This window comes from Lagopus muta, chromosome 1 (genome assembly GCF_023343835.1).
Source record: "Lagopus muta isolate bLagMut1 chromosome 1, bLagMut1 primary, whole genome shotgun sequence".
Classification (NCBI taxonomy): domain Eukaryota; kingdom Metazoa; phylum Chordata; class Aves; order Galliformes; family Phasianidae; genus Lagopus; species Lagopus muta.
This window is the reverse complement of record NC_064433.1, coordinates 39,034,900-39,061,507: the sequence shown is the minus strand read 5'-3', so window position 1 is coordinate 39,061,507 and position 26,608 is coordinate 39,034,900. Positions and strand designations below refer to the sequence as shown.

Below are 26,608 nucleotides of genomic sequence, written 5' to 3'. Positions count from 1 at the left end.
CAGAGTCAGGTTTCCTACATGTCTGAAACAGTTCTCCTTTCTCTTGGCAGTGCTAGGTTTCCTAATTACAGCTGTGATCCTTTAGGCACCAAGGTAACTTCACGCACCATCTGAACCATGCCATTACTTTGCTGAAATTGCTGTTGCAGTCAAGGAAAATAAACAAATGCATAAACTTGTTTGGGTTGGGATCATCTGTTACTGAATGATGCAGAAAGCAGAACAAACATCACTGTCATTGCTTAATTGGAAACGCGTGTTTAAAAAGTTGGCATTTGAATGATATTTTAGACTGTACTGCTATTTCGCTATGGATTTATTGGGTAGGGGGAGCAGAGGGAATGCCTAGATGGAGCGGCTGACAGAAGGCTGGGAAAGGGCCATCACCATGGAGATCTCACTTCTTCAAAGAGTCATCTTTCTCCTAGTTCTTCTATCCCTTCAAACTCATCAGTTGGTTCTTCTTTCACTGACCCAGTACAAACCAAACCCTGTAAGCATATGCAGAGGGGAACTCAGTAACTCCACTTCTCCAGCCCTACTGGTCCCAGAGTTCTGCTGGTCTCATTTTGGTCTGTAAGCTGCTTCGGTTTTGGGTTCTACTTAAAGGGATCATTGGATCACAAAGTTGTTCGTATGGCTAAATAACTTTATGAAGTGCTGCTGCAGCCTTTTGTTCACTACCTACGCTTTCTTACGCACTGCTCTTTTCATCAGACCTGGAACTAGTTGAACAAAATTAACAGCTTCAATGTGGTACATATTTTCCTTACAAAAGTAGCTTCATTTTCTGCTGTTAAGTAGAAACAGGTAAAAACAGTTTTATTAAACACCACTTTTTTGTGCCTGTGTTAGAGAAATAAAATTGAAAATTACCCAAACGTTGACATGGGATTTTTTTAACAAGGACATTTTAGTTGGTGGTTGACTTTGGTTTTGAGTTCAGAGTTTTGACTTCGTGAGAAAGCTACATATCCCTACTGGTTTTTTTTGCCTGCTTAGCAAATATCCTGTATAGCACTTATGTATATCAGATACGTAGCCTGAAATGCTGTGTAACAGTTGAAACTGTGCAAGTGGTATCATTGGGAAATGCAGTTACTTTGAATTATTTTTTCATTCTTGCAAAAGTTAATTCTTTAAACTCAAGAGACATTAAGATTCACAGCTCTGCGCTTCCAAGTGGTATGGAATAAAAACAGCACAGCATACCAACATCAAAGTTAGTGGTGGCAACTGATGATACATGCCCCAGGAGATACAGTTACACTTCTAGGAATTCATTTCCAGTTTGTGATCTCTTAGTCCTTACCTTTTCTTGACGTAAATGCAGAGATTTAATAGCAAGTGCTATTTAAGTCATACATTGGAAAAAGAAAAGTAGAAGGGTACGTGAGGTGCTGAGTTGTTGAATATAGAGAAGAATAAAATGATCCTAGCCTAGGAATCTGTCATTATTAACTGACAGTAGTTAAACAGAAGTATTTTAAAGCGTTTATATTAGTGGTGGATTGATTTTGTGATTAATTAATTTTGTGGTTCCTGCATAATTTAACATTCTGCCATAGTGAGGTTAAGAAAACACTTTTGATTTTTTTATCTGTTATCAAATGGATAACTAGTTCTTCAGGTCTGAGTATTTCCTTTTAGTTTGTTGGTTCTGTTTTCTGCAAGTATATGTAAAGTGTAAATTAAATTCTACAAGACAGAAAGTATGTAAGGCTGGATTGCTGACTCCTAAGTGGGTAGTACTTTAAATGAAGAACATTGTGTCTTAAACAGAGTGCCGAGTACTGTTTGGTTTCTTTCCCTCTCCTGTTACCCTACCAAAAGCTAACCTTGTGAGTACTTGGCAGCAGAGGTGATTTTGGCTTTATTCAGAGTGAATCCCTTATGGCCTAGGAGATGAGGAGTCATCATTCTGGGCAGCTATGGAAAGATGTACTAATATCCACTGAATATGGATGTTCTAGGAGGTGTGGCTTAATACATGGAGCTCCTGGGAAACACTGTCTTGACCATTGTTTATGTGTTCACTTTTATTCATCATATAACTACTTTTTTTTTTCCAGTTCATGCTAGTACATATTTAATATATTTGGAAATCTTTGTGACAAACTGAAGAGCCAACAGAGTACTTACTATTTATATTAATGGGTGTTATGATAGAAAATTGTATTGACATTCTGTGATTGGAAGGAGTCTTAAAGGATTTTTCTGTATATACCAAATACAGTTTATTAATTATACGTGTACACGTGTATCATGTGCATACCTGTTATATGTTATATCCTAGTGGCTGCTATTTCTGCATCAACTTCAGTGCGCTGAAGTTCACCCTCCTCCCTTTTTGTCTACCAAAAAGTTGATTTTTCTTTTTCTATTGGCAGGTATTTAATTAGTCAAGGAGCACATGTAGGAGCTGTAAATAGTGAAGGAGACACCCCATTAGATATTGCTGAAGAAGAGGCAATGGAAGAGCTGCTTCAGAATGAAGTGAATAGACAAGGTAATTTTAAATTTGAAAGGCTGGTTTTGTTTGTTGAATGCTAAATATGTTTTTGAAATGGTATGTATAAATTAACGATTTTGAAGTCAACTTTTTTTAAAGAGAATTGTTCATACTGTGTATGTTGCTGAAGCTGTCTTCCAGGCATTTTAGGTCATCCCAGCCTTTTCAGAAGAAAGAGCTTGGAAGTACTGACCGCAGATGTTGGTTGGATTCCTACATTCACACAGCAGAATTTAAGTGGTATTTAGATAGTATGGATGGTGTACCATCCGTTTGGGGTGGACTCATATATCCCAGTTTAGATTGAGTTTAAAGCTAGACATCTCTACTGAAGGAAACTACATTAGAGAAGAGGTAAATACGTATTTCTAAGAGTGACTCAGATGTCCCTTTTACGATGAGATGAATCCAGCTTGAAGGTAACTGTTTCTTCCATTGATAGCCTGGAAAACTGAACCAAAAGTAAACAACTATACCCTGTCATGTAAGCAACCCTTTGTATCTAGTTTTGACCTTTTGAGTGCTGCTACACGATGCCAAATATCTGAAACTACCTGTTAGGATAAGGAGTCTTAAATTGCTTTTGTTTTAGCTCTGAGAACAAAAACTAACTCCAGTAGTTTCTGTGCTCACCTGAGAGCACCATACAGTTAATGGATAGGTATCAAGTTTTGATAGTAAGATTTTGAAGTGCACATCCTAAATATGTGCGCTTTACTCCTAGAAAATTAGTAGGGCAAATCTAGCAGTGCTGACTTTATAAAAGAGATTGGCATTCAAAAAAGAATATTTATTCCTTTTTCTCTGATACTTTTTTTCCTCCTTATTCTACTATTTCCCATCTTCAATGCTTGTTTTCCAGGGAAAGTTATTTGGAAGTCTGAGGTTTTTCTGTTCCGCATAGGAGAGAATATTCAGATGGTGTCTCATTGTCTCAAGTCTTAATGATGTAAGACGATGTATTACTGACATGACATGAGGCATGCATTACTATCCCAAAGCTCCAAGTACAAGAAATGAGATGATGTGGTCTAAGTTACATCATGCTCTGAAGGAAGATGGCACTCAATAAAGACAGAGCTTTTGTGAGGGATGTGTTGGGGATCTGCATCTCCATCACTTCCAACCACCTTCCTCCCTCTTAACAGCCTCCTTACTCCATGAAAATATTACTTTTTTTGTAACAGAGAATTTGTGTCTCTAAGATGGATTTACATAATACAGTAGTAAACAATTAATTGCTTGAACCTTTGCCATGATGTAATTTGAATGTTTAAACCTGTTCAATACCAAAAACAAATGTTGAAAAGAAAGTGGGTGGCGTGATAAACAGAGGTGCTAATATATAGAAGACTGTAGATTTGACAGCTTTCACTCACATATTACTGTTAAATGAATTTTAATTGACAGTTCTTATAGCGAGCCTGTAAAGATCTCCAGATTAGATAGGCTTGAATATTTTTGTGTGAGTGCAACCGTCTGTCTATTTTAATTTAGTTTGGGGGAGAAAAAAAAAGAGAGCAGCTGTTCTTCTGTTTTTTTTTTCCAGAAGAATGTTGTCAATCTTTGCTTGAGAGTTATGTCTGACTTGTAGATCAGCCTAAATAATTTAGGTGGATTTCGATGCATTTGACTTTACTGACATGGCAGTAATTGACGGTAGTTCACAGAATCATAGAATGCCCTGGGTTGGAAGGAACCTCAAGGATCATGAATCTCCAACCCCCCTACCACATGCAGGGTCTCCCCGTTTAATACTAGACCAGGCTGCCCAGGGCTCCATCCAATCTCGCCTTGAACACCTCCAGGGACGGGGCATCCACAGCCTCTCTGGGCGGCCTGTTCCAGCACCTCACCACTCTCTCTGTAAAGAACTTCCCCCTGACATCCAACCTAAATCTTCCCTCCTTCAACTTAAAACCATTTCCTTTAGTCCTGCAGTTATCAGCCCTTTCAAAGAGTTGATTCCCCTCCTGTTTGTAGGCTCCCTTTAGGTATTGAAAGGCTGTAATGATGTTACCCCGCAGCCTTCTTTTCTCCAGGCTGAACAAGCCCAGCTCCCTCCGACTATGTTTGTAGGGGAGGTGCTCCAGTCTCCTGATCATCTTCATGGCCCTCCTCTGGACCCTCTCCAACACTTCCCTGTCTTTTTTATACTGGGGGCTCCACACCTGGACACACAGTACTCCAGATGGGGTCTCACAAGAGCAGAGTAGAGAGGGACAGTCACCTCCCTGTCCTTGCTGGCTACTCCTCTTCTGATGGAGCCCAGGATACCATTTGCTTTCCAAGCTGCAAGGGCACACTGCTGGCTCATGTTAAGCTTTTCATCCGTCAGGACACCAGGTCCTTCTCTGCAGGGCTATTCTCAAGGACAGCTCCTTCCAGTCTGGGATTCCTCCAGCCGAAGTGCAAAACCATGCACTTTGCTGTGTTGAACCTCATTAGGTTTACCCAGGCCCACCTTTCAAGTCTGTTGAGGTCCCTCTGAATGGCATCCCTTCCTTCCACCATGTCAATCGCAACACTCAGCTTGGTGTCATCAGCAAACTTGCTGAGGGTGCACTCGATTCCGTTATCGATGTCATTGATAAAGATGTTAAAGAGCACTGGTCCCAACGCAGACACCTGTCCACCTTGACATAGAACCATTGATGACCATCCTCTGTCTGCGGCCTTTCAACCAGTTTCTTATCCATCGAGTGGTCCACCCATCAAGTCCACTTCCCTCCAATTTGGAGATGAGGATGTGGTGGGGGACCGTGTCAAAGGCCTTGCTCAGGTCCAGGTAAATGACATCGATTGCCTTCCCTTTGTCCACCAATGCCATCACTCCATCATAGAAGGCCAGCAGATTAGTTAAGCATGACTTTCCCCTGGTGAAGCCATGATAATGTATATATATAATTATATGTTTTAATGCATATTTTTACAGTGTAAAGAATCAACATGCAATTTTATTTTTATTTTTTATATTTTATTGAGTTTAATTATTTGGAACAGCCCAATTGGAAAATCAGCATTGGCAGTCTAAATGCCACAATTCACTGAAAATTTCAGACATATATTTTATATATGTATATATACATTTATATACACATAGGTATATTTGGAAGTGGTTTTAATGCTTACTTACTTACAGGTCTGTTACAGGACTTGGTAACATTGGTATTTTTTGCAGTTAAACCTATCTAGATTAGTTCTGAGTTTTAGCCTAGAAATTTCATGTACGTGTTGTTCTATGTGAATTTATCTTACTATTGTTTTATCTATATGGATTGTTATGTATGTATCTTCTTATATGCATGTATGTGTATATTCTACCTGGCTTCTTTGGCTGTTAGACCTCTAACATAAAGCTCTAAAATTAAGCTCTAAAATAACTTGATTGTTTGTTTCAGTTTGGAATTAACACTGATGTATGGTGACAGTTTCATCTTAGACAGTACGTACGGTTAAATGCTTTAGCATTCCTCCTCATAAAGCAGGACCACAGTTTAGGTAAAACAAATGAAGTGTGAAATCTGCGGAACATTAAACCCCAGTTCAGTGCTACAGGTAGTAGAACATAAGCAAATTTACTTTGAAAAGGAACAAACTCAAGCAACAAAAAATCTTGGCCCTGTGTAGATAAAACATTCACTATAGCTTCTTTTTTTCCCGTTAGTTAATGCTCTGATTATGGCTTCCTACATGTTGACATCAAGAGGGCTTTTTGTGGCAGAACATTGCCTGGAGAGATCAGTCTGATTCATTGTGATTTCAGATATTTTGTGGTGATGATGTTTGACATTTGCTTCTGTTGGAAATCTGGGGAGAATTACCATGTTAGCTTATCCTTTTTGCTGCTTCAGAGTTGAAGTCGGAGTCTTCTAATAGTGCAATTATTCTGTCTTCATCTCTTTCTTTATATTTTTGACCAATTTTTAAAACCATTGAATTGTATTTTACAGACATATCTGACTACAGCACAAAATTCACAGGTGTAAATTACAGAAAACAGTATACAATTTAGCCCTATATGACGTTACAGGCATAGTAGAAAGAGGGATCCAGAATGTTTGCTCATCCTGTTCAAGCATTCAGACTCCAAAATCTAAACTACCTAGAGAGGAAATGGTCATCTACCCAAATTAATCTCCTCTTTTACAAGTCCAATGATAAGGAGTGTTGTACATGGAAAAAAAAGAGCTTATGTATTTACTAATATCTTTTTTCAGTTATTCTGGAGTTCTTGTGCAACACTTCTCAGTTGTGACCCTTGATTCACACTTCTTTTCTTATAAATTTTCCTGTGGGCCACAGGCCCCTAAACCAGGACACCTTGTATTCTGGGAAGCATATATAAAGACTGGTTGATATAGGCTTGCTGTCATTGTGAGCTGATAGACTGACTGCACTATAGGCAAAGCCACAGCACTCTTACAGTAGGGAAAGTGTTTTTCTACGTAAACTTTCACATGGGAGTAAAGACTGTACTGAATTTTGACTAGTTTGGAGCAGTTTTGCAACATACTCTATTCTTATGTTTTGGTATTGTCTCTAGTATTTGATATGATAAAGTAAATCTATTATATTGTTTCTAACATGTGCATGCAATAGCTTAATTATTTTTTAAGCTTAACACCTAGTTTCATTTTGTACTTTGTGAGAAGGTAAATTATAAACGTACCATTGAAAGCTACAGAGATTTTTTGACATGATTAAGAACAGGGCACTTCACAAATAGCAAAATTAAGCATTCTGTGGAAACTATTCCAGTGTCGTGTAGAGCAGCTATAATCTTTGCATGCCTTGTGTGTTAAATATTTCCTCTGTTTCACAAAAATACTTCCTTTTAGGCCTGTTTTGTTGTCCATCCATATGGCTACTGTCTCTGTCATGGGCTGATCCCACATATATAGGTGTCACCACAATCCATGGAAATGCTTAGCTTTAGTAAAAACACCAATATTTCCAATTTCTTGATATGATTCCCTGTATTCCTCTGCGGTATTGCAGTGTGCTGTAGTTAAGGAAGCTGACTTTTGCCAGTAGTGTGAAGCCTTTTCATGGGGGCAGGTGAAAGCTAACAGACTTGAGAGCCACTTTGCTAGGCTACCACTTTAATTCCAGCTACCCCTTTAATAATATTTAAAACTCACCAGCTTAAAATGTTGGCACTCCTTGGCATTTTGCGTAGGGTTAAGCATTAGGGTTGAAGCGATTTTTTGGTGATGGAAGGTTATTTATCATCAGATGTCCTCTTAAAATTATTTTTAACTGCTTAAGCAGTTATTTTGAATTATAGGAGACATTCTTGAGGGGTGAGTTAGTGGGGAGAGGTGACGTGAGGTGAATCAGGAGTTCATGATGCAGGGCAGCACTTACTGTGTGTTAGGGAGATTGCTTCTTGTTTTTGAAGCAGAGACCAGTGTTCCTCATTCTTTAATCATAGGTGAATGTAACGACACTATCTCCAGTATATTGCTTGATTCAACTGTTTATGTGGACAAAATGTGAATTATTACATCTGTGTATAAACATTAACTACAGTAAGTAAAAAGTGGGTTGATCTTCCCTGTAGTATCTATAAAACATGCCTTTATATGGCCGAGCAGCGCTGAAACAATGATTCAGCATTTCAGTTCACGCTCAGTTTCTCTGAACACTCACCGAACAGCGCAGGATTATCAAATCAGGTCAGAACTCTTGAGTAGCACTTGTTGATCAGAAAAAAATGAAAGCATTTAGCAATAAATTATTAACGATTTAAGCAGTCGTCAGGCAGCCAGAGGTTAAGCAAAGTAGAGCTGTAAGCAAAGGCTCCAGCGGGGCTGGAGCTGGGAGGCCGCACATTGCCATCTACGGGCCGTATGCAGAAAGTGGCCGGGAGGTGTGCCGAGCATTATCTCTTGTGCCTGATATCCTACTGCAGAGTTTGGAAAACAAGAGCTGGGAGGAAGGTCCATATAAGGTATCACAAAGGCCGTTCATATTCCATTTTCTGTATTTAATAAAGGGAGCAATACTCAGCTTATCACAAAGCACTGCCTTTTATTTTTTTATTTTTTTATTTTTTGACACAAAGTCCAATTGCCAATTAGTACTGTGAGTGGTTTGCTTTCGATTGACAAGATTCTTCTGCTTTCATCTGTTGTGAAACATGATCAGAAATTTACTGTCTTGCTAGCTAATGTGTTAATGCAGGTATTTGTCCTCTGCAGCTGTTCTGCCTTGTTCCGGCTTCACAAATGCATTTAATTGTGATGCTGATGGGAGGCTATATTTAATATTACTTACATTTCTGCAAAAGCATTGATATTTTTTTCATGAATAGATATGGAGGGGATGGTTTTAAACTAGAAGAGGGGAAGTTTGGGTTAGATATTAGGATGAAGTTCTTTACTCAGAGGGTGCTGAAGTGCTGCCACGGCTGCCCAGAAAAGCTGTGGTGCCCCATCCCTGGAAGCACTCAAGGCCGAGTTGGATGGAGCCCTGGGCAGGCTGAGCTGCTGGGTGACCGTCCTGCCAACAGCAGAGGGTTGGAACTGGATGGGCTTTATGGTCTCTTCTAACCCAAAACATTCTTTGATTCTGTGGTTTTGACATAATTGATTCTTCAGGTGTATGTGAAAATTATGTTTGAGGCTTGAGCCATTGGAATATTGGCATGAGGGTTTTCTCTATTCTTATTGTGCACTAAAGCACATCAGAACAAGCACACATGTGAGCAATTGTCCACTGAAAGAAATTTATGTAGGATTGTTTGCATGGAAAAGTTACTTGAGCCAAGAAGTGTTTTCACTTCGAACTCTGGCATGCAGTAAGAGGGGGGACATAATTGTAACTAGCATGATACATAAACTCCTTATTTGCATAATTGTGTCTGGCAAGAAACAGTAAAATGTAAATGATTTTACTCTAGGGAATTGTTTTCCCAAGGTCTGCTGATGTGCTGCTGTGTCATTCTGAAAAACAAACAAACACAGAGGCCCCAGAAATGTACGCTGTGCACTGGTTCATATGTAAAACACACAGAAGTCTTGTGGAGGAATGAGAAGATACGAGTATAAAAATGTTATTGATTCAAAGTTCCCAGTTTTCATTCTTCATGTTGACTAGATTTATAAAGATTTTAGATATGTAAAATTTCATGTCTGCAGATTTGTTTGTCATGGCTTGTATTGAAATTGGCAGTTTCATAAACAGCAATTTCTTCAATTTTTATCCCACTTTCTTTCAATATTTTAGCTTTTCCTTGGACTCTGCTTAGTGCTGCAGCTGTGGTTTGTGTCTTCCTGCATCTTGCAGACTTACCTCCAGATTTTTTCTTCAGTTTCCAATCAAAATTAATTGTTTTTATTAAATTGCAAAGACTGAGGTGGCTGATCTGTGGGTTAAGTGGGTGAATGTAGAAATTCAGTCAACTGCTTAAAACACTTAATATATTACCTGCCTGGTTATTTTATGATACCAAGTAAAGTCGCATCTTTATATCCATCATTAATGTACAGTTTTTTACAAAGAAATTCCTGTTTGCTTATTTGTTGCTTTGGAGTATCTGTTACGATGGGAATGAAGTGAAGAAGTAAAATCTGTTGCAGGCCTTTTTATAAGCTTGCAGCTGAATTGAATGTAATAGTATTTAATATTCTTCACAAATAGTAAAAAAAAAATGCTAGTTACTTATTTCAAAGACGGACAAACAGAAACACTCAACACTTCTTCATCTGTAGTGATCTCTTGTTGGTTTGCTGTGAACTGACTGTTTCGATCTCAGCATTGTTTGTTTTTATGCATGTACCAAAAGTGGAGATATAGGCACTACGGCCTCCTTTTAGTTCAGGCATTTTTCATGTGTGAAAGGGATTTCAGCTCTGTCATACGTTGCCTGACGCCAAACAGATTATGTTGTATTTCCAGAAGCATTCAATCGTCACATTCATTCTGTTTGCACGTCAGTGAAGTCTTGGACTTGGGCACACCATTTCAAGGTGCCTTTTTTCACTTGTTGTATAATGGGGGAATTGCAGCTTTTGTTCTGACAATAAATGTGTTGTAATTACCTAAATTAATCAAAGGCATTCTCAGTGAGAAATATTTTATTATGTTTGAGCTATAGAAAATAATCAAGGAAATGCAAATTCATGTGTACCAGAATATAAATCTCAGTCTGCCATCCACTGCCCTCTGGCTGTTTTAGCAACGCCATCCTAATTTCTTTTGGTTTGCCTGTTTGTTTCTCCACATCTGGCTTTTTATTGTCAGAGAATTGGTAAAACTTGATGTAGGTGATTTACTATAATTTGTTTTACCATATGTTATACAGTAGGAATGATGCATTATACTACAAATGATCATTTGTTATTATTCTTTTCCATTTATGATGTCGGTAATTTCTTTAATGGAGACTATTTTAACCCTCAGCTCAATTCTTATGCAAGAGTTAGATTGAATTTTGTTTGATTTCAGTATTCTGAGTATTCATTCAGTCTGTAAAGAATGAATAGCTCAGTTTCTTAGAAGACTGTGCAGCCTGAAATTGCTTTTCATTATAACGGCTTTGAGAATCAATTGAAGTTGATTATTTAGATAGAATAGGGTTGAAAAGAATTGTTCTAGGTTTCCACAGGTTTGTTTGTGGTCTCTTTATATTCTACTTTGATTACTTGAACAATTAGAAAAGTTACATAATGCAATGTGCTTGCTGGAGAAGTTTGGGAACGCATGAAGCTTCTGCAGGACATACTGAAAGAAAGTAGAATTCTGAGCCAAGAGGCAGGAGAGGTTTTGTATCTGTCCCAGGTATTTTTAAAATAATTATCTGGTGCTTTATGGGCTGTGTAAGGCTATTGTTGAAATTTGTGATTGTACTCAGTAAATCAGTGCATGCTTTCAGATAATCATTACAAAATTATGTTTTGCTCCAAAAGAAAATAAAAATTCAGGGGAGCAGCAAAGTTTTCCCAAGACCCTGCACAGCAGTGTTAAGATTAGACAGCTCATGTACATGAATTCATTTTGAAGAATGTTGGTCTACTGATGAATTTACTTTCAGAAGTTCACCCAGTTATATTTTGTGCTCATGATAACCACAGTTTCTAAGGCCCTTTTCTTTGCAAAGATGTCGATGTTCAGTCAACACAGAGCAATACTCCTGCATAATTCTCTCTCAAGACCGCTTTTCTGCTTTGTTTTTTAGATCTCTCTGTGTGGTAGCTGTTAAAAAATGCTCACAAATACATATTTTGCTTTGTGTATGCAGAGCTTGAGCCTTCTTTCTGTCTAAACTACTGTATGTAGTTGTAAATGTTACATCGTGTTTGTCCATTTCCATCAGTGTCAGAGATATTTTTGTAGAATGCGCTATAAAAATGACTTTAAAGCATGCTGTGTTTTTTTTTCCTCTCAAGATTTTGGAGATTTCAAAAGGGTTGGATTATACGGTTTCTGTTTTATAGCGATTGAAGACTTTTTTTTTTTTTAACAAGAAAGTCTTAAGAAAGTATAGCAAATGTAGTTCTATCCCTGTATAAAAACATAGTTTTGTCTTTTTTGTAAATATTCAGCATGTTCAGAAGCTAAGCTGTTCCTCTTCGTGTAGATTTCTTCTAGTAAAACATCGTAGCCGGTTTCTGGTTTCTACAGACAAGACTAATACTTCGGGTCTTTGTAAGGTCAAACTTGAAATTTCCTCTTTTATTGTAGTGTGTCACTTCAGAAATTGTGACTGTGATGGTAAAAGTTCTTAAAATTGGAGGGCTCGTTTTTATAGATCTTGTTTTCTTTTGGTAAAACCTCTGTTATGCAGATGACGTCTGTTACTGATGTTTTAATGGATGTTTCTGTACGTTCTTGGGGTTCGTCTTCAAGATACTCATATCTAGCTGTGAATATTCATATAATTTTATTGTGTCATGGAAGTGTAATATAAGTGTGGTATAAGGACATCACTGAATTTCAGTATTTGAATTCTAACATTGTGTCCTCTCTTTCCTTCTCCCCTTTGTGTCTGTATTAGGGGTTGATATAGAGGCAGCTCGAAAAGAAGAGGAGCGAATCATGCTTAGAGATGCACGACAGTGGCTCAACAGTGGCCATATAAATGATGTCAGGCACGCGAAATCTGGTGGTACAGCACTTCATGTTGCTGCTGCTAAGGGCTATACAGAAGTCTTAAAGTAAGTATGATTTAAGTGGAAATTTCTGATTGTCTGGTTGAGATATTGCAGCTTGGATTTGGTACGGTAGGACATCTGTCTTCTGAGGGTTGTAAATTTGGAAATTACAGTCTCTAGAACTGCCTTTTCCTTGAAGCTTGATTTAATGTTTTCAAGTACTCATAAATCTTGATGCTTGTAGTTTTCCAGATGTCATTCAAAATGTGAACTGAATGTACATGATGAGCCTTAGGACTTAGAAAAAGTCGACAAAAAATCTTTGCCCGCTTCTAAAGCCAAATGTGTAAACAAGTTTAATATCTCTTTATAATGCCAGCTAGCATTCTAGTTAAAGAGTAATTTCAAGATGCCTGGGGTAATTTGCATACACAGAGCAGAATCCATGTTCTAGACTAGAGGCTTTCAGACTTAAAAAATAAAGCATTTAATTCTGCTGTTTTCGAGGTTGTTAAAGATCGTGACTCTTGAAGTCATTCATGGAAGTCTTCAGGCTTTTGGTGTCCCTCTGATTCACAGATAGCTTTTCAGTAATGTAATATAGCAGAAAGTGTATGCAGTAATGGAGGTTTCATTTCAGCTTTTAGTGAAGTAGAACACCATACTTGATAATGCATTGCTTTACTGTGATTATAAATGTATTTGACTGTTTTGGCGGGACTAGTAATAATTACATGTTGTAAAAATGAATGAAAAAGAGCACACACTGTGTAAGTATAGCTAAAGTTAAGATTTGTAAAGCTGTGCCAATGCCATAGTTGACTGACAGAACTTTTTTAGACGTTACAGGTGGTGCAGTGAATTGGAGTTCTGCTTCAAAAATAAACTGGATGCTTCATCATGATGAAAAGAAGTAATTCTGTTGAGAAGAATAATTTTTATTTTAGAGTAGTGTGCATCTGTAAGGGATTTATATTTATAATTGTTGGGCTTATTTTTAACCTCTGTCAGTGTCTTTTCTGTAGTCCAGTCCATGTACTTATCCTAGGATGAGGGAAAACACGTAACCAGACAGTTTTCTTGATGGTTTCAAAATAGCAAAAATGTGCTCTGTGAAGGATACAAGGCTGCAGGGGTTTGTGTGGAAGTTGTGGTGGTTATTACTTTAAGTATATTGTCTATTGAGTTATGAATATAATTCTTTTAGAAGAACACGTCAAGGTTAGGTGATTTTTATTAAGTATAGGGTGTGTTTCAGAGAGCTGAATACCATTTTCACAAAGCTGTTTGTCAGGTTGAGTGTCTGTTGTCACTTCAACACTCCAGAGCTGTACGAAATTCATGTGTTAAATGCATGCTGAAAAGCAGATCTCCCATTTGAGGAGTTCTGCTACTACTCAGAGAACAACTGAATGAAGCATGTGAACACTAGATTGTTACAGTGTCAAATGTTAGTGGCAGGAGATGCAAGCTTCAAGCAATTAATGTTAGAATAAAAGGAAGTTTTAATAATTTACTATATAAGAACTCACTAGCAATTTTTGACACTTCACATTCCTTGAAAAGGCTTTTCACCATTGCTGCACATACAGAGAAAAATACCTACTATATAGGCAGAATGGAATTTGAATGAGAAAGAACTAAAAAAGAAAACAGAAAAGGATTTTTTTTTGCTTGAATTTTCCTTAAAAGTAAATATGATGAGCACAGGTATTTCTGGGAGGAAATAAAATTAATCAATTGACATTAATGCAACTAAGATATGTATAGTTTACGAGAAAGGAGAAAGGTACTGCTGACCAATAATTCCGTCATTTTACAGCATTTGCCATCTTTCTCAGCACTGTCAAGAATTAATTCTCTGAATTTCTTTAGGCTTTTAATACAGGCTCGCTATGATGTAAATATTAAAGATTATGATGGCTGGACACCACTTCATGCTGCTGCTCACTGGGGTAAAGAAGAAGCATGTCGCATTTTAGTGGAAAACCTTTGTGATATGGAGGCTGTCAACAAAGTGGTAGGATTTTTATGTAATCCTTGTCAAGATACAAAGTTCTGGTCTCTAAAGTGACTTTAGAAGCCAGGGTAAGAGAAGTGATGATAAACTGCTGTTTACTGTACATGGAGCTTTATATAGTGCATGTTTTGTCAAAACAGCATGTTTGTGTCTATAACTAAATTCCCTGATTGTACAAATTAGTTTCAAGGCCTACTTTATACTCATTTCTATATCATACGATCCTGAAATTCAAAATAGTTTTATTGATATTTTGGACTTATGAAATTATTGACTAGATAGACTGCAAACAGGCAGTCAGCATTTGTTTGCCAAAGACAACCATGATGCCTTTGGGTAGCGTTGGGCATTAGCATCTGCTTTTAACTCCTAAAATCAGCTTGTGTTGAAATGCTGATGAGAGATCACTGTGCTGATTTGGAGGTACTTGTAGAAACTTTTAGGCATCTGTGGACTCTCTGGACATAACTTGGATGCTACCTAAGTTGTATTTCCTTGACTTGTGCGCAAAGGCCTGTGAAGTTCTTGGCTTTGCAAGACCTTGCTCCCAACAGGTACAAGTATATTGATGATTCACATAGGTGTCACAAGGAGCCGAGAATCTTTGTTCAACTGCGTAAGTGCTGAAGCTCCCTTTCTTCTCTTTGCATCACATTCTACAGCTAGATTCTGATATGCTTTTCATTTTTAGCAATATTGTGTATGTAGATTTCCTGCCCAACCTTTAGCATGGTTTCTTCACTGAATTTTCATTTTTCAGTTTCTGAGTTTCTTTTCAACTTAATTAGGGAAATAGGCACATACAGACTCTTAATTAGATCATGAATTTGCCAGTATTTATATAAAAACAAAGTTAAGATTGCTAATAATAAAATAAATGAAATCTGGAATTATATTTCCAGTAGTTTAAGTCTGCTTCTATATAATACTTAATAGAACTTCTTGAAATCAGCTATATGATTGTATCAGGTAATCAGAAGTGGTTCTAGTGGTTGGTGACCCTGTCTGTGGCAGGAGGGTTGAAACAAGATGATCATTATGGTCTTTTTCAACCCAGGCCATTCTATGGCTCTATGATGCCATTAGTTGAAGCCAGTTTATCAAGTTATCTTCTAGACATTTTAACAGGGTTCATGAGAATGTGAGGGGTGGTATTCCTGAGAACACTCATAAAAATGTATTCAGCTCAACTGAGGCAAGAATAAGAAAAAAGGAGCTACAGAGAGTTAGGAATTGTTTATTTGGGGTATGGACTTGTCTGTGCAAGCTGTTTTGCTTGTTAAGTTCTTCAGTAAGCCATTGATTTTGCTTGTAGTGACTGAGAACTCCACCACATCTGGTTTCAGTTGTAGGTGCTTAGCACCACAGAGAACATTATTGTTCAGGCACTTAACTTCAGGTATTAATATCTGTGTACTGAGTTTAGATACATCCTTCCAACTACAAAAGGGTTGTTTTGTTTTTTCAAAATTATGTTTTGTGGTCAAAGTAGGTCTAATGTGATGTTTTTTTTGGAAATAAACCCACTTAATAGTTGCCTAAAAATAGAAAGCCAGATTTAAACCTGTGATCACGATGCAAATATAAATTATAGATAATTTTGTTGTTTAGTTTCTAAGTTAAGTGATGTGCTATGTTTAATGGAATAGCTCGCGTCAGAGGACCTCAAGCTTTTTTGGGTAATGTTTGTTGGAAGAAGCATGTGCTTCTGGTGTATGATCAGAAGCTTTATGTTTGTGAAAAATTAGTGACTTAAAAGGTCTGTTCTTTCTAACCACTTAAGATAGCCTTCACAATCCAATCAGCAGTATGTTCATCCGTAGTTAATGTTTTGGTAGAATTAAATAAGCAGTGAGACAAATGCGAACACCTTTTGTTATCTTTCTCATCTGCTGTGACCACTTTAAATTGGCAACTCTGTTGTTATTGCTGGTTATTGTACAAAAGCATTTACATTGCTGATCTTGTAATCCCACCACATTTCAGCATGTCCACCCAACATGCTGATGTGGCTGCATTTGTACCCAGTGTTGCAGGCATGACTGCCTAAATTCTAAACTAACCCTAAATGCAAACTTTCAAGTAGAAAACATTGTACTGTAGTATCAAAGCAAATAAGTTAGGCTTTCTTTGTGAAACTGCGAAACTGTGAGAGTTTCAGCCTTTCTTGTCTTCTTCAAGCAGAGGAGAAGTAAGAAATTTGCAACCTTTATCAATTCAGATCTTACAAATAGAATCTCATGTCCCGTGGGCATCTGGTCTAGTCAAGAATTGTACTGACCGTGTAGTTGATGTAAGATACATCAAGGTGAAGAAATTCCAGCTGATGGCATTACTCTCTATTAGTGAATCACTGTGTGATGTTTATTCAAACATGTTCCATGAAAATCACCCAGAGGGGGATAAGAACAAATAACTGTAGCAGATCATTTCCAAAATGGAACAGGACATGTAAATACCGTTTTAATGTAAAAACATGAAGGTGCGACTGTTAAAAAATTTTAATTTCAAGAAATCAACCGCACTTGGTAGTCTAAGGATAGACAGGATGCTAACTGGTTTGTGTTGATGCAAACACTTGCCACTGGAATAGCTGTTTGGAAATAATATTGTGTATTTCATTCTTTCAACTGGTTTTGTTTTCCTTTTTTTTTTTCCTTAATAGGGTTTTTTTTTCCCTTGAAAAGACAATAACATTTTATTGAAGTCACGTTTTTCTGTCTTAAAAAGTACTTAGCCATTAGCATTAGGTACAGATGTTTATTTTTCAATTACAAAAGAGAAAGTAGTATTACAAAATTGTTTTCAATCACTGACAGACTAACAGTTTGTAATAGAGCTTGACTTATATATTCTAATTTCTCAGAATGATTGTGCTCCTTACCCACATCATCCGTGGGATAAGGCATCATAATCTATTGCATTGAAATTCTGTTGTACAAAAATAGCGTTTCACTTTTCCTTTTCTCCAGGGGCAGACAGCATTTGATGTGGCAGACGAGGATATTCTAGGATACTTAGAAGAATTACAAAAGAAGCAAAATCTGGTAGGCCTTTTTCATATGTATAAATTGTATTTTATTATGCATATGATATATTTCATAGTTAGCTCAGAATAACATACAGATTAAAATCAAAGTTTTGATTTGAGGCTTCAACTCCAGTAATGCCAGCTGTCATCTCAATTGTCTTTTCATGCCATTATTTGGTCAGTTATGGTGACCAAAAAGCCCTGGATTAGAGAAAATCCTTACCTATTTGCCTTCTCCAGTAGGTATTTTATGATCTGAAGCAGCAGCAATCGATCAGCAGTTTCCTGGAAATAACAGATTCTGAGATTTTAGAATTTTAAAGTTGGGTACTTTGAAAGTGTATATACTTCAGTGTTCTCAGTAGTTAGAGGGCTCTCTGCTAGTGATTTTGTCACATAGATGGCATTCTGTCAGTTTAACTGCATTATTCTATTTGTTTTGAAGCTTCATAGTGAAAAACGTGAAAAGAAATCTCCCCTAATTGAATCCACAGCTAACTTGGATAATAACCAGACACAGAAAACATTCAAAAAGTAAGTAAACTAGAGAAGTGATGAGCTCTTAATGAAAAGTGTAATTTCACCAGCTGTCACAATGTCCTACCTGGCAGGTTTTAGTAATTTTTTCAGTACTTAGGAGGTATTTTTCTTTCCAAATTCAGTAAAGAGACATTGATCATGGAGCAAGAAAAGAATGCATCTAGTATAGAGTCTCTGGAGCAGGAGAAAGCAGATGAAGAGGAAGAGGGAAAGAAGGATGAATCCAGTTGTTCCAGTGAGGAAGAAGAAGATGATGACTCAGAATCCGAAGCGGAGACAGGTATGTTATTGGACTATTTGTCTTTAAGTTTTTGCTTTAGAAATTTATTTAATATCACAGGATGGAGAGTTAATATTAAGTTTCACTTCTGCATTTCACTAAGCTTCCAATCACTTTAAAGAATATTTATGTATGACTAAATTCAAGTCATCACACAGATACCAAGGTTCCTTTATTGGTGGCACTCGTGGTTAAAGGAGTTAATCTGCTTACTTGACTGTCTAGTTAGCAACTAATTTTAATTAATTATGTGGAATGTATAAGCCTTAAGTAGCATGTCAAAAAAACATTGAAGAAGTTAAAAGGTCAGTGGAGAGATGAAGTCTTTGTTAGCAATGTTTGCTCATGGACTTGTCATAGAGATTGAAACAGCAGATACTGAAGCATTCTCATTTGTGCTTACCATCCTGAAGTAAATACCTATGGATATGGCAATTGTAGATATTCATAAAGTGCTGGTGTATATACTTACTTATATTATGTATTGAAATGAACTCCAGAAATGCTTTTTAACTTAATGTACATTTTGTATACAACTTCACTTCAAGAAGAATGTTCCAGGAAAAGTTCAAAATTGTATACATAGAATTGAATATTGATGTTTAATTTAAATTCATGCAGCTTAGACTGGGGGAGACATTAACTTACTTGTCTAAGTATGCAAGTTGTCTGAGTCTCAAAGTCTCTACGTGGTAAAATGAGGTGGGAAAAAGTGAAGAAGCAGAAACAGTGAAATGGGGAAGTGAACAGAATTAGGATGATCAATATATCCATGTATTTTTATTTCACCTTTCTCGCTATCCGGATTTATGAGCGCTTCCTATAATTTCTGCTGAATATAGAAAAGTACCCTTGTGTATGCATTTATTCCTTCTATTGTTATTCCTTCTTGTTTGTTCTGTATTTTGCCTTCTGTTGCTTGTCTTGTCACACGTATTGCTTTTCACTGTTTGACTGCTGTGGTGACTGATGAAGTGTACATGAAATTTACTATGAAGTGACAGGCACAGTCATTCAGTACTGCGTCTCTTGGTCAACAGTTTGCTCTTCAGTGGAATGTAGCTTGCTTTTTTTTTCTTGACAGATCTTAAAAGATCGGAGTCTTAAAGCAAATAACAATGTAAGAACAGCACAGCAATCTTTTCTTTTGAATTAGAAGACAAATATCAAGCAGTCAGTGTTTCTAAAGATAACTATTCAATCCTAATGAAAGGGTTCAGAATTACAGTTCAGTAATACAATATACAGAAGTAGATGTATTAGAAGTCATTAGAAGTATCTTGCTAATATTTTTTGTTTATGCTTTTTCAAGTGAGTAAACCTGTTTGGTGAGCTGTCAGTTCTATTTTAAAGCATTTTTTTCTAGTGTATTGACATGAAATGCTAAGGTTAAAAAAGGATTTTAGAGCTAATAAATGTATCATAAATACTTGATCTAGGGAGAAATAAAAATAAAACATGGAATCAGAATAGCTCTTGGAGTTTTTTAAGGTGTTGGGTTTTTTTGTAAGGTAACGTTTCATTAAGCAGGAACAAAAGTTTGTCACATCTTTAAATTATTCTCTCACCTCGTATACTTGCATCTCTTATTTACAGAGGCTGAGCTCGGACAAACGCAGAACACTTGTGCTACATAACATGTAGTGCTTTCTCAGTCACTGAACTAACTGTAATGTCTCCTGAACTTTCTGATTCTGGTAACTGTGTTCTCTTCGTTTCCAGTGGACAGTTTGTGCCAGGAAAATTTGACTGTGACACAAGAATTAATTTATGTAAACTTTGGGGTTTTTAATATCAACAAGGCTTTATCATACTTTATTTGGCAAGCTGGACTTTAAGCTTTTCCCTGCAGAACTGCATCTCTCAGTTTCAAGCTTGTGCTTTCCCTTTTTTCTCATTTTTGACCTTAAGGTGGTTTTCTGGTGAAAAATCTTAAGCTTACGAAGAGCATTTTGGTTGTAGAATGTTTTAACATTGTTAAAATAGTACATTTTGAAAATTACAACTTTGTTAACAATGTTCTGAAGTACTGTAAACTGTCTGATTTCCAATCTGTTAGTAAATCCAAAATGTTTTCCTAAAACTTCCATTTTGAGAGTACAGCTTAAAAATAAATGTGTTTCTCTTTCTGTAAGGTGAAGCAGTGAAATATGATTACAAAACTAAAAGGGAAACAAACTAGAAATCAAAACTTACAGTACTTCAGCTTTTAAACTTATTTTCTTTGGGATAGTTCTGTATTTTTTGAAAATTACTCTTATCTCAGCCATGCATAACTCTGTGTTCCATCTGTCTTTGCAACAATTTCAGAATACAATTGGGAAAAATCCATTTTTTCCATCTTTTCCTTTCACTCCTGATAATTTTTTCTGTGTATTACGAAGCTGTATTATTGACTTGCAAATTTCCAGATCTGTCTGTGCGTCTGTAAAGCTTTTTCACTTTCTCCTGTCAGCCTGCATTGCTCTGTGGAACGTTCCCCTTGTGTTTAAAAAGAGCTTTCTCTTAAGTGTAATTAGTCATGTAAGTTATTCACTGCTCAGTACTGAATGGGTAATGTAGAAATGAAGGCATGTTTATAGGAGGGGCAAAATCAAAGGAGACTGATCCACTGTTGCTCAGCACTGCAGAAATAAGATGTAGCAAGAAATTCCAAAGAATTTACAGTTTGAATATGTGAAACAAATGAGGCGTAAGATTATGCAGTGCGAGCAAGTGCAGTGACAACAGTTGTGCAGTAACCCGGACGTTATCTGTGTGTTTACTTAAGAGGAATTCAGGTATGCAGTGGAAGAAATACTGGGCCAGAAGGACAACCAGAAGAGGTTAGACTGGTCAGACAGTGAAACATAGGTGGGAAAAACAGGAGACAAAGAAGGAAGAAAGCAAATGGAAGTCAGAGCTCTTGTTGTTTTTCAGAGGACCAGCAGGTTCCTGTCTCAGCTAAATTCTGCTGTCCAAAGTCCCTGGCTGGATTCTCCATGCAGTCAAATATTTCTTTATACTCAATATACACAGTTATCCAAGAATAAATGTTTTACTTTGAATTGGTATCTTTTATAGTTCAAGTTAACTATTATATGCCAGTGTACCTCCTACTGTTTAATTTTTAGGGTCATTAACCAAAGGCTGAAGTATAGTCTGCCTAGAGAGGTTGTAGCACCTCAGTCAGTGGGTGTTTTCAAGGCCTGACTCATCAAATCCCTGAGCAGCCTGGGCCGTATGTAATGTTGACTCTGCAGGAGGTTGAATTAGGTGGCCTGCTGAGCTCACTTTCAACCTGAACTAGTCTGTGATTCTGACACTGCATCTCTGAGTCTTTCTGAATAACAAAAATAAGTAAAATATTATATGCATGAATGTCATGGAGAAAAAGGTCAATTTAACTATGAGACAGATTGAGAGGGATAGGGAAAATACTGAGAAATAAGTAATAAAGCACTGTTGGGAAAGTTGACTGTTAAATATGTTCAAAACAAGTTCAAGTCTTTGTTGGAGAAATAAGGGACTTATGAATGACAGATTAAAAATGAAAATGAAAATATTGTATATATTTTTCAGATAAGACCAAAACCTTGGCTAATGCAAATACCACAAGTACACAATCAGCATCGATGACTGCTTCAGTAGCTGGAGGTCAAGGGACACCCACATCACCTCTTAAGAAGGTAAAATGAAGTACTTGTATTGTGATTTTACACATCTGTTCTCCTGTGGAAGTGTACATTTTTTTGTTTTGAAATTGAATGGAGTTATCCAGTGAGCTAATGAAAGCATGCCAATTTATAATACTGTTTGGTTTTTTTTCTGCAGAAACTATGTTCAGTTTTCATAAATTCTGAAATTTGAATGAACAGTTTTGATTCTAAACAGGAATCCAGGCATCTGAAATACGTAGCTACAACATAGCTGAACACAAGATCCATTTAAAAAAGAAAAGATCTGTTGCACAGTAACTGGAATTCTTGTTTTTCTGAAGCTAAAGTTAATCTCTCAAAAATCTTTTTTATGCTGGACTCCTCCTAACATTTTAGAAAGTACTGTTGGTCTTAAGGTAAGGGAGCTTTGAGGTCCTTAGTAGCATTCAGCTAATGTTAGAAGTTTAAACTTGATAAGCACAGAAATTTGAAATAATATCTGAAGTAAGAAGTAGAAAGTCTTGTAGGTTCCAACACCGATCTCAGTATGATTAAGATCTAATGGAAGAAATGGAGCATTGGGACTCATGATTTATTCAGTGCAAATAACCTAACCAGCACAAAAACACACTCAGCAAAGCCGTATTGCTTACAGGAAGCTTGATTTATAAAGTTGGTTTGAACAAATCTTAATTTTGCTTGTCAAGGGAGAGGTATATATGATGAGGGAAGAAAACTACAGCAGACAATAATATACAGTCACAAGATGGTATACAAGTCAAACATTCATAATATATGAGCAGACTGGATAGCAAGCTGGGAAGGCTTCCTTTGTCATTTGTTAAAGGTTTTCTATGCATGTTGTAATCAAGACTTCACCCTTACAGGTTCTGGAAAGCTTGTTTAGGGGAAATAGTGACTATGGTGCACTGAAGCCACAGTAGAGAGGGAAAACATACGGCAGGAGGAATACTGTGTATTGTATTTTTCAGCTCTTTGGAGCTAATTGGAGTTGTGCTTACATAGGCATAACAGAACTTAATGATAATTCCTCTTAGAAAGTGTTGGTTTGGACTTAATGGTCCCGACATTGGAGTATGTCCAAAGAAGGGCCAAAGGGCCACAAAGCTGTTGAAGGGTCTGGAGCATAAGTCTTATGAGAACTGGCCAAGGGAACTGGGATTGTTTAGTCTGGAGAAGAAATAGTTCAGGGGAGACCTCATCGCTCTGCACAGCTACCTGAAAGGAGGTTGTAGCAAGGAGGGGGGAGGGTTGGTCTCTTCTCCTAGGTAACTTGCAATAGGACAAGAGGCAGTGACCTTGAGTTGTGCCAGAGGAGGTTCAGGTTGCATATTAGGATAAATTTCTTCTCTGAAAGAGCGGTAATGCAATGGAACAGGCTGCTTAGGGAAGTGGTGGAGTCAACATCCCTGAAATTGTTTAAGGAAGGGGTAGATGTAGTACTTAGGGACAGGGTTTAGTGGACGTGGCGGTGATGGGTTGACGGTTGGACTTGATGATCTTAATGGTCTTTTCCAACCTTGTTGATTCAGTGATTCTATGTAAAAGATCCAGGCAGTATATTTAAAAATGCCCAATTGCTTCATATCCTGTGATACTGTACAATATGGTTGCACCAGCCTTCCTGATCTTAAAAGCTGCTTTGTAAAAATCATCACAACTGACTTCCGCAAGATTTCTCTTAAAAAAGAGATAAAAGCAGAACGTAATTGTGGCCATGGCTTCCTGGTAGAAATGACTGCTCCACTGTGAAAGTGGTAGAAAAAGAAAAAAGAAAAACCTGGTAGAAAAGACTCCCCACTCTGAGCCTTTGTGTCTGGTCAGACAGCTTGATTCCAGGGTGATCTTGTTATGTTAGTCTAAACACTTTGCACTCGCTCCGTTGGTAATTCTGGTTCTCTGTCACGGCAGCTGCATTTGGTGCACTCAAGATCTACACAGAACTTGAGCCACAGGTTTTCTATGCAAACTACAGCAAATGGGGAGCTGGGGGAGACGGAAGACTGAGTAATTTCTGCTTTACTAAAAGTGTGTAACTGTACAGAATGGAGAAACATATAGCGTGATTTTAACTGCAAGGAGACAGATCTACTTTATATAGTTCATTTTTTGAAGTCAGTTTTTTAATGCAAGCATTTCTGACAGTTGTTCAGTTTAAGTGATACACTCTCCAGGCAGATTTTGTACTGGAATTCCTATTCTAAGATATCTAGCACTTCAGAAGTCTTTGTTTTTCATGTCACAGTAAAAGTTTCCTAGCTTGTGCCTCCCAGTCAAGTTAATTCATATTGCACAAAAGTATTCCAAGCTGTGTGATCTTCAGTGATAGGATGTTAACAAATCATTGCAAGCTTGGAACGTGGCTTCATATTCTAGAGTTGTACGATCAGTTAAGCAGAATTTTTCTGGAATGTGTTTAAATGATGATGTATGAAAAAAAATTCAGTGAGAAGAAGTAACTATGACTTTAAGCTAACTAAGAACCTTTTGTAAATCATTAAGCATTTAGTTTCGTCTGATTTTATTATGCAGTAATTAATGGCTTACCTTGTGTTGTTGGGTTTTGTTTTGGTTTTTTGTTTGTCTAAAAGGTTAAAGAGAGGTGCAGGTTAAAAGTACACTGCAGTAGTCTTTCTAATATTTGATGTGAAACTCCGTGTCTGCTGTATTTCCAAAATATATGCATATTTATATTGAAGCTGATCACCTTGTAACATAGCATGCACGTGTGACCTGAAGAAGCAGTTGCAGCTCGTGTCAATGAACGAAAATGATTTAAGATGTTTTGACTGAAAAAAGGTAAAACTTGTACAGGTACAAGTTGCCTTGAACCTAATCATGCACCTGCCTTTTCAGGCTTGCAACATCTGTACTACTGCAGTTACTCTTCTGATTTTACACCATAGATGGCCAAACCATGTGTTGCTCACAAGTGCTGCAGATGCAGTGTACTAAACTTGAATTTGGGTTTTCTTCAATCTCTATGGCATTCAGTAATGCTGCATTCTGTCTGAGGACATTAAACTTAGGCAAGTGTGCAAATAAAGGTATGAGATTTGATAGCTAAGTTAGCATGTGATTAGATTAAGAGATATGAATGGAATATGAAAGAAGATAAGAAAGGTGATGGTATGTTAGTGTGAATCTTGAAATATTCTCCAATATACCATGATTTAGGCATGAACCTTGTTAGGTCTAGAGGCTGTGCTATCCTCTCTTCTGCAAACTGTAATTGCATTGCTGAATTAGCTAAACATATTGCATTGTGTTTCATAAGAATCTGTTACTGAAGTTTTAATTATCTTACTGCTTTTAGGTATTTCATGGTGTAACGAAGAGCTACATGCCATAAACATAGGAACAAACTGTGCTTTTGGAACTACCTTTTGTTTCTATTTTCCTTTCTTTCATCTTTGTCTTGTCTCAATTGGCTTTAGTATGATTTCATTCCTCCTCTCATGCCTGTCGTGGAGTCAGTAGATCCTGCATCATGGAGGCAGGGCTTGCGCAAAACTGGCATTGTTCTTGTGCCCAATAAGGGTGAAAAGGCAATGGTGAGGTTCTGGTGTGCACAGGCTTGTGTACAGGTTGCAAAATAACATGTTTAATCAAATGTTGATAGCAGATTTGCATGGTTTAACTTTGTATCTCATGATCACTGTGTGTATTACAAAGTGTGAGTTTTTCCAAGCTAACTTTTAGAGGAGTAGTACTCCTTGACCTGTTTTATGTTTCTTATCTCATTAACTAATAAGAGAGGAGATTGCCTAGGTTGTCTCTCACTACAACTCCCCCATGTATTCAGTACTTCCATGATCATTAGACGTAGTTGTGTTCTCAAATCTCTGCAAGGAACGTGAATTACTACAGTTAATGCAAATTAATAGCCTTTTATTTGCTACTGTGTTTTATAGTTTCCAACATCTACAACCAAGGTTTCTCCCAAAGAAGAAGAAAGGAAAGATGAATCTCCTGCTTCATGGAGGTTAGGTCTTCGAAAAACTGGTAGTTATGGTGCACTTGCAGAAATCACTGCTTCAAAAGAAGCTCAGAAAGAAAAGGACTCTGCAGGTGTTATACGTTCTGCTTCAAGTCCTAGACTTTCCTCTTCATTGGACAACAAAGAAAAGGTAATTGTTTTCAGAGTGAAACCAGTGTTTTTACCACACATTTATTCTGCAGTAAAATTCCAAGCTGTTAAATTATATATCTGTTGTGTAATCTCTTTAGAAATACAGAATGCACCAGTACTGTCTTGTGACTTGGTGCATAGGAGTGGGACTTATCTCTTTTAGGGACTTGCACTGTCAGTAGTAGTGTTTTTTACAATTATAGAGATCTGAGGGTTGGCAGTTTTGGCATCATTTGGAGAATGATGTTGAAAGAATTTTCTGAAAAAAGAAAGCTTTTATTGAATTCTGTGGTCATTTTTTATTTATAAAATGTTTAAACGCAAATACACTGCA

General features: G+C 37.1%; 1 protein-coding gene across 8 annotated transcripts in view; it reads left to right on the top strand.

The window, feature by feature from the left end:
* PPP1R12A (protein phosphatase 1 regulatory subunit 12A) overlaps positions 1-26,608 on the top strand; it is a 122,725-nt gene that overhangs the window by 59,068 nt on the left and 37,049 nt on the right. For 5 of the 8 annotated variants that reach the window (XM_048933584.1, XM_048933586.1, XM_048933589.1 and 2 more), the window contains exons 3-11: positions 2,391-2,509; positions 12,516-12,675; positions 14,488-14,632; positions 17,605-17,679; positions 18,109-18,197; positions 18,326-18,483; positions 22,045-22,151; positions 25,580-25,696; positions 26,057-26,272. In XM_048933584.1, the coding sequence (XP_048789541.1) occupies positions 2,391-2,509; positions 12,516-12,675; positions 14,488-14,632; positions 17,605-17,679; positions 18,109-18,197; positions 18,326-18,483; positions 22,045-22,151; positions 25,580-25,696; positions 26,057-26,272 (1,186 nt within the window). The remainder of the gene's footprint in view (positions 1-2,390; positions 2,510-12,515; positions 12,676-14,487; positions 14,633-17,604; positions 17,680-18,108; positions 18,198-18,325; positions 18,484-22,044; positions 22,152-25,579; positions 25,697-26,056; positions 26,273-26,608) is intronic. The other 3 variants (XM_048933588.1, XM_048933590.1, XM_048933585.1) reach the window with 1 other exon arrangement.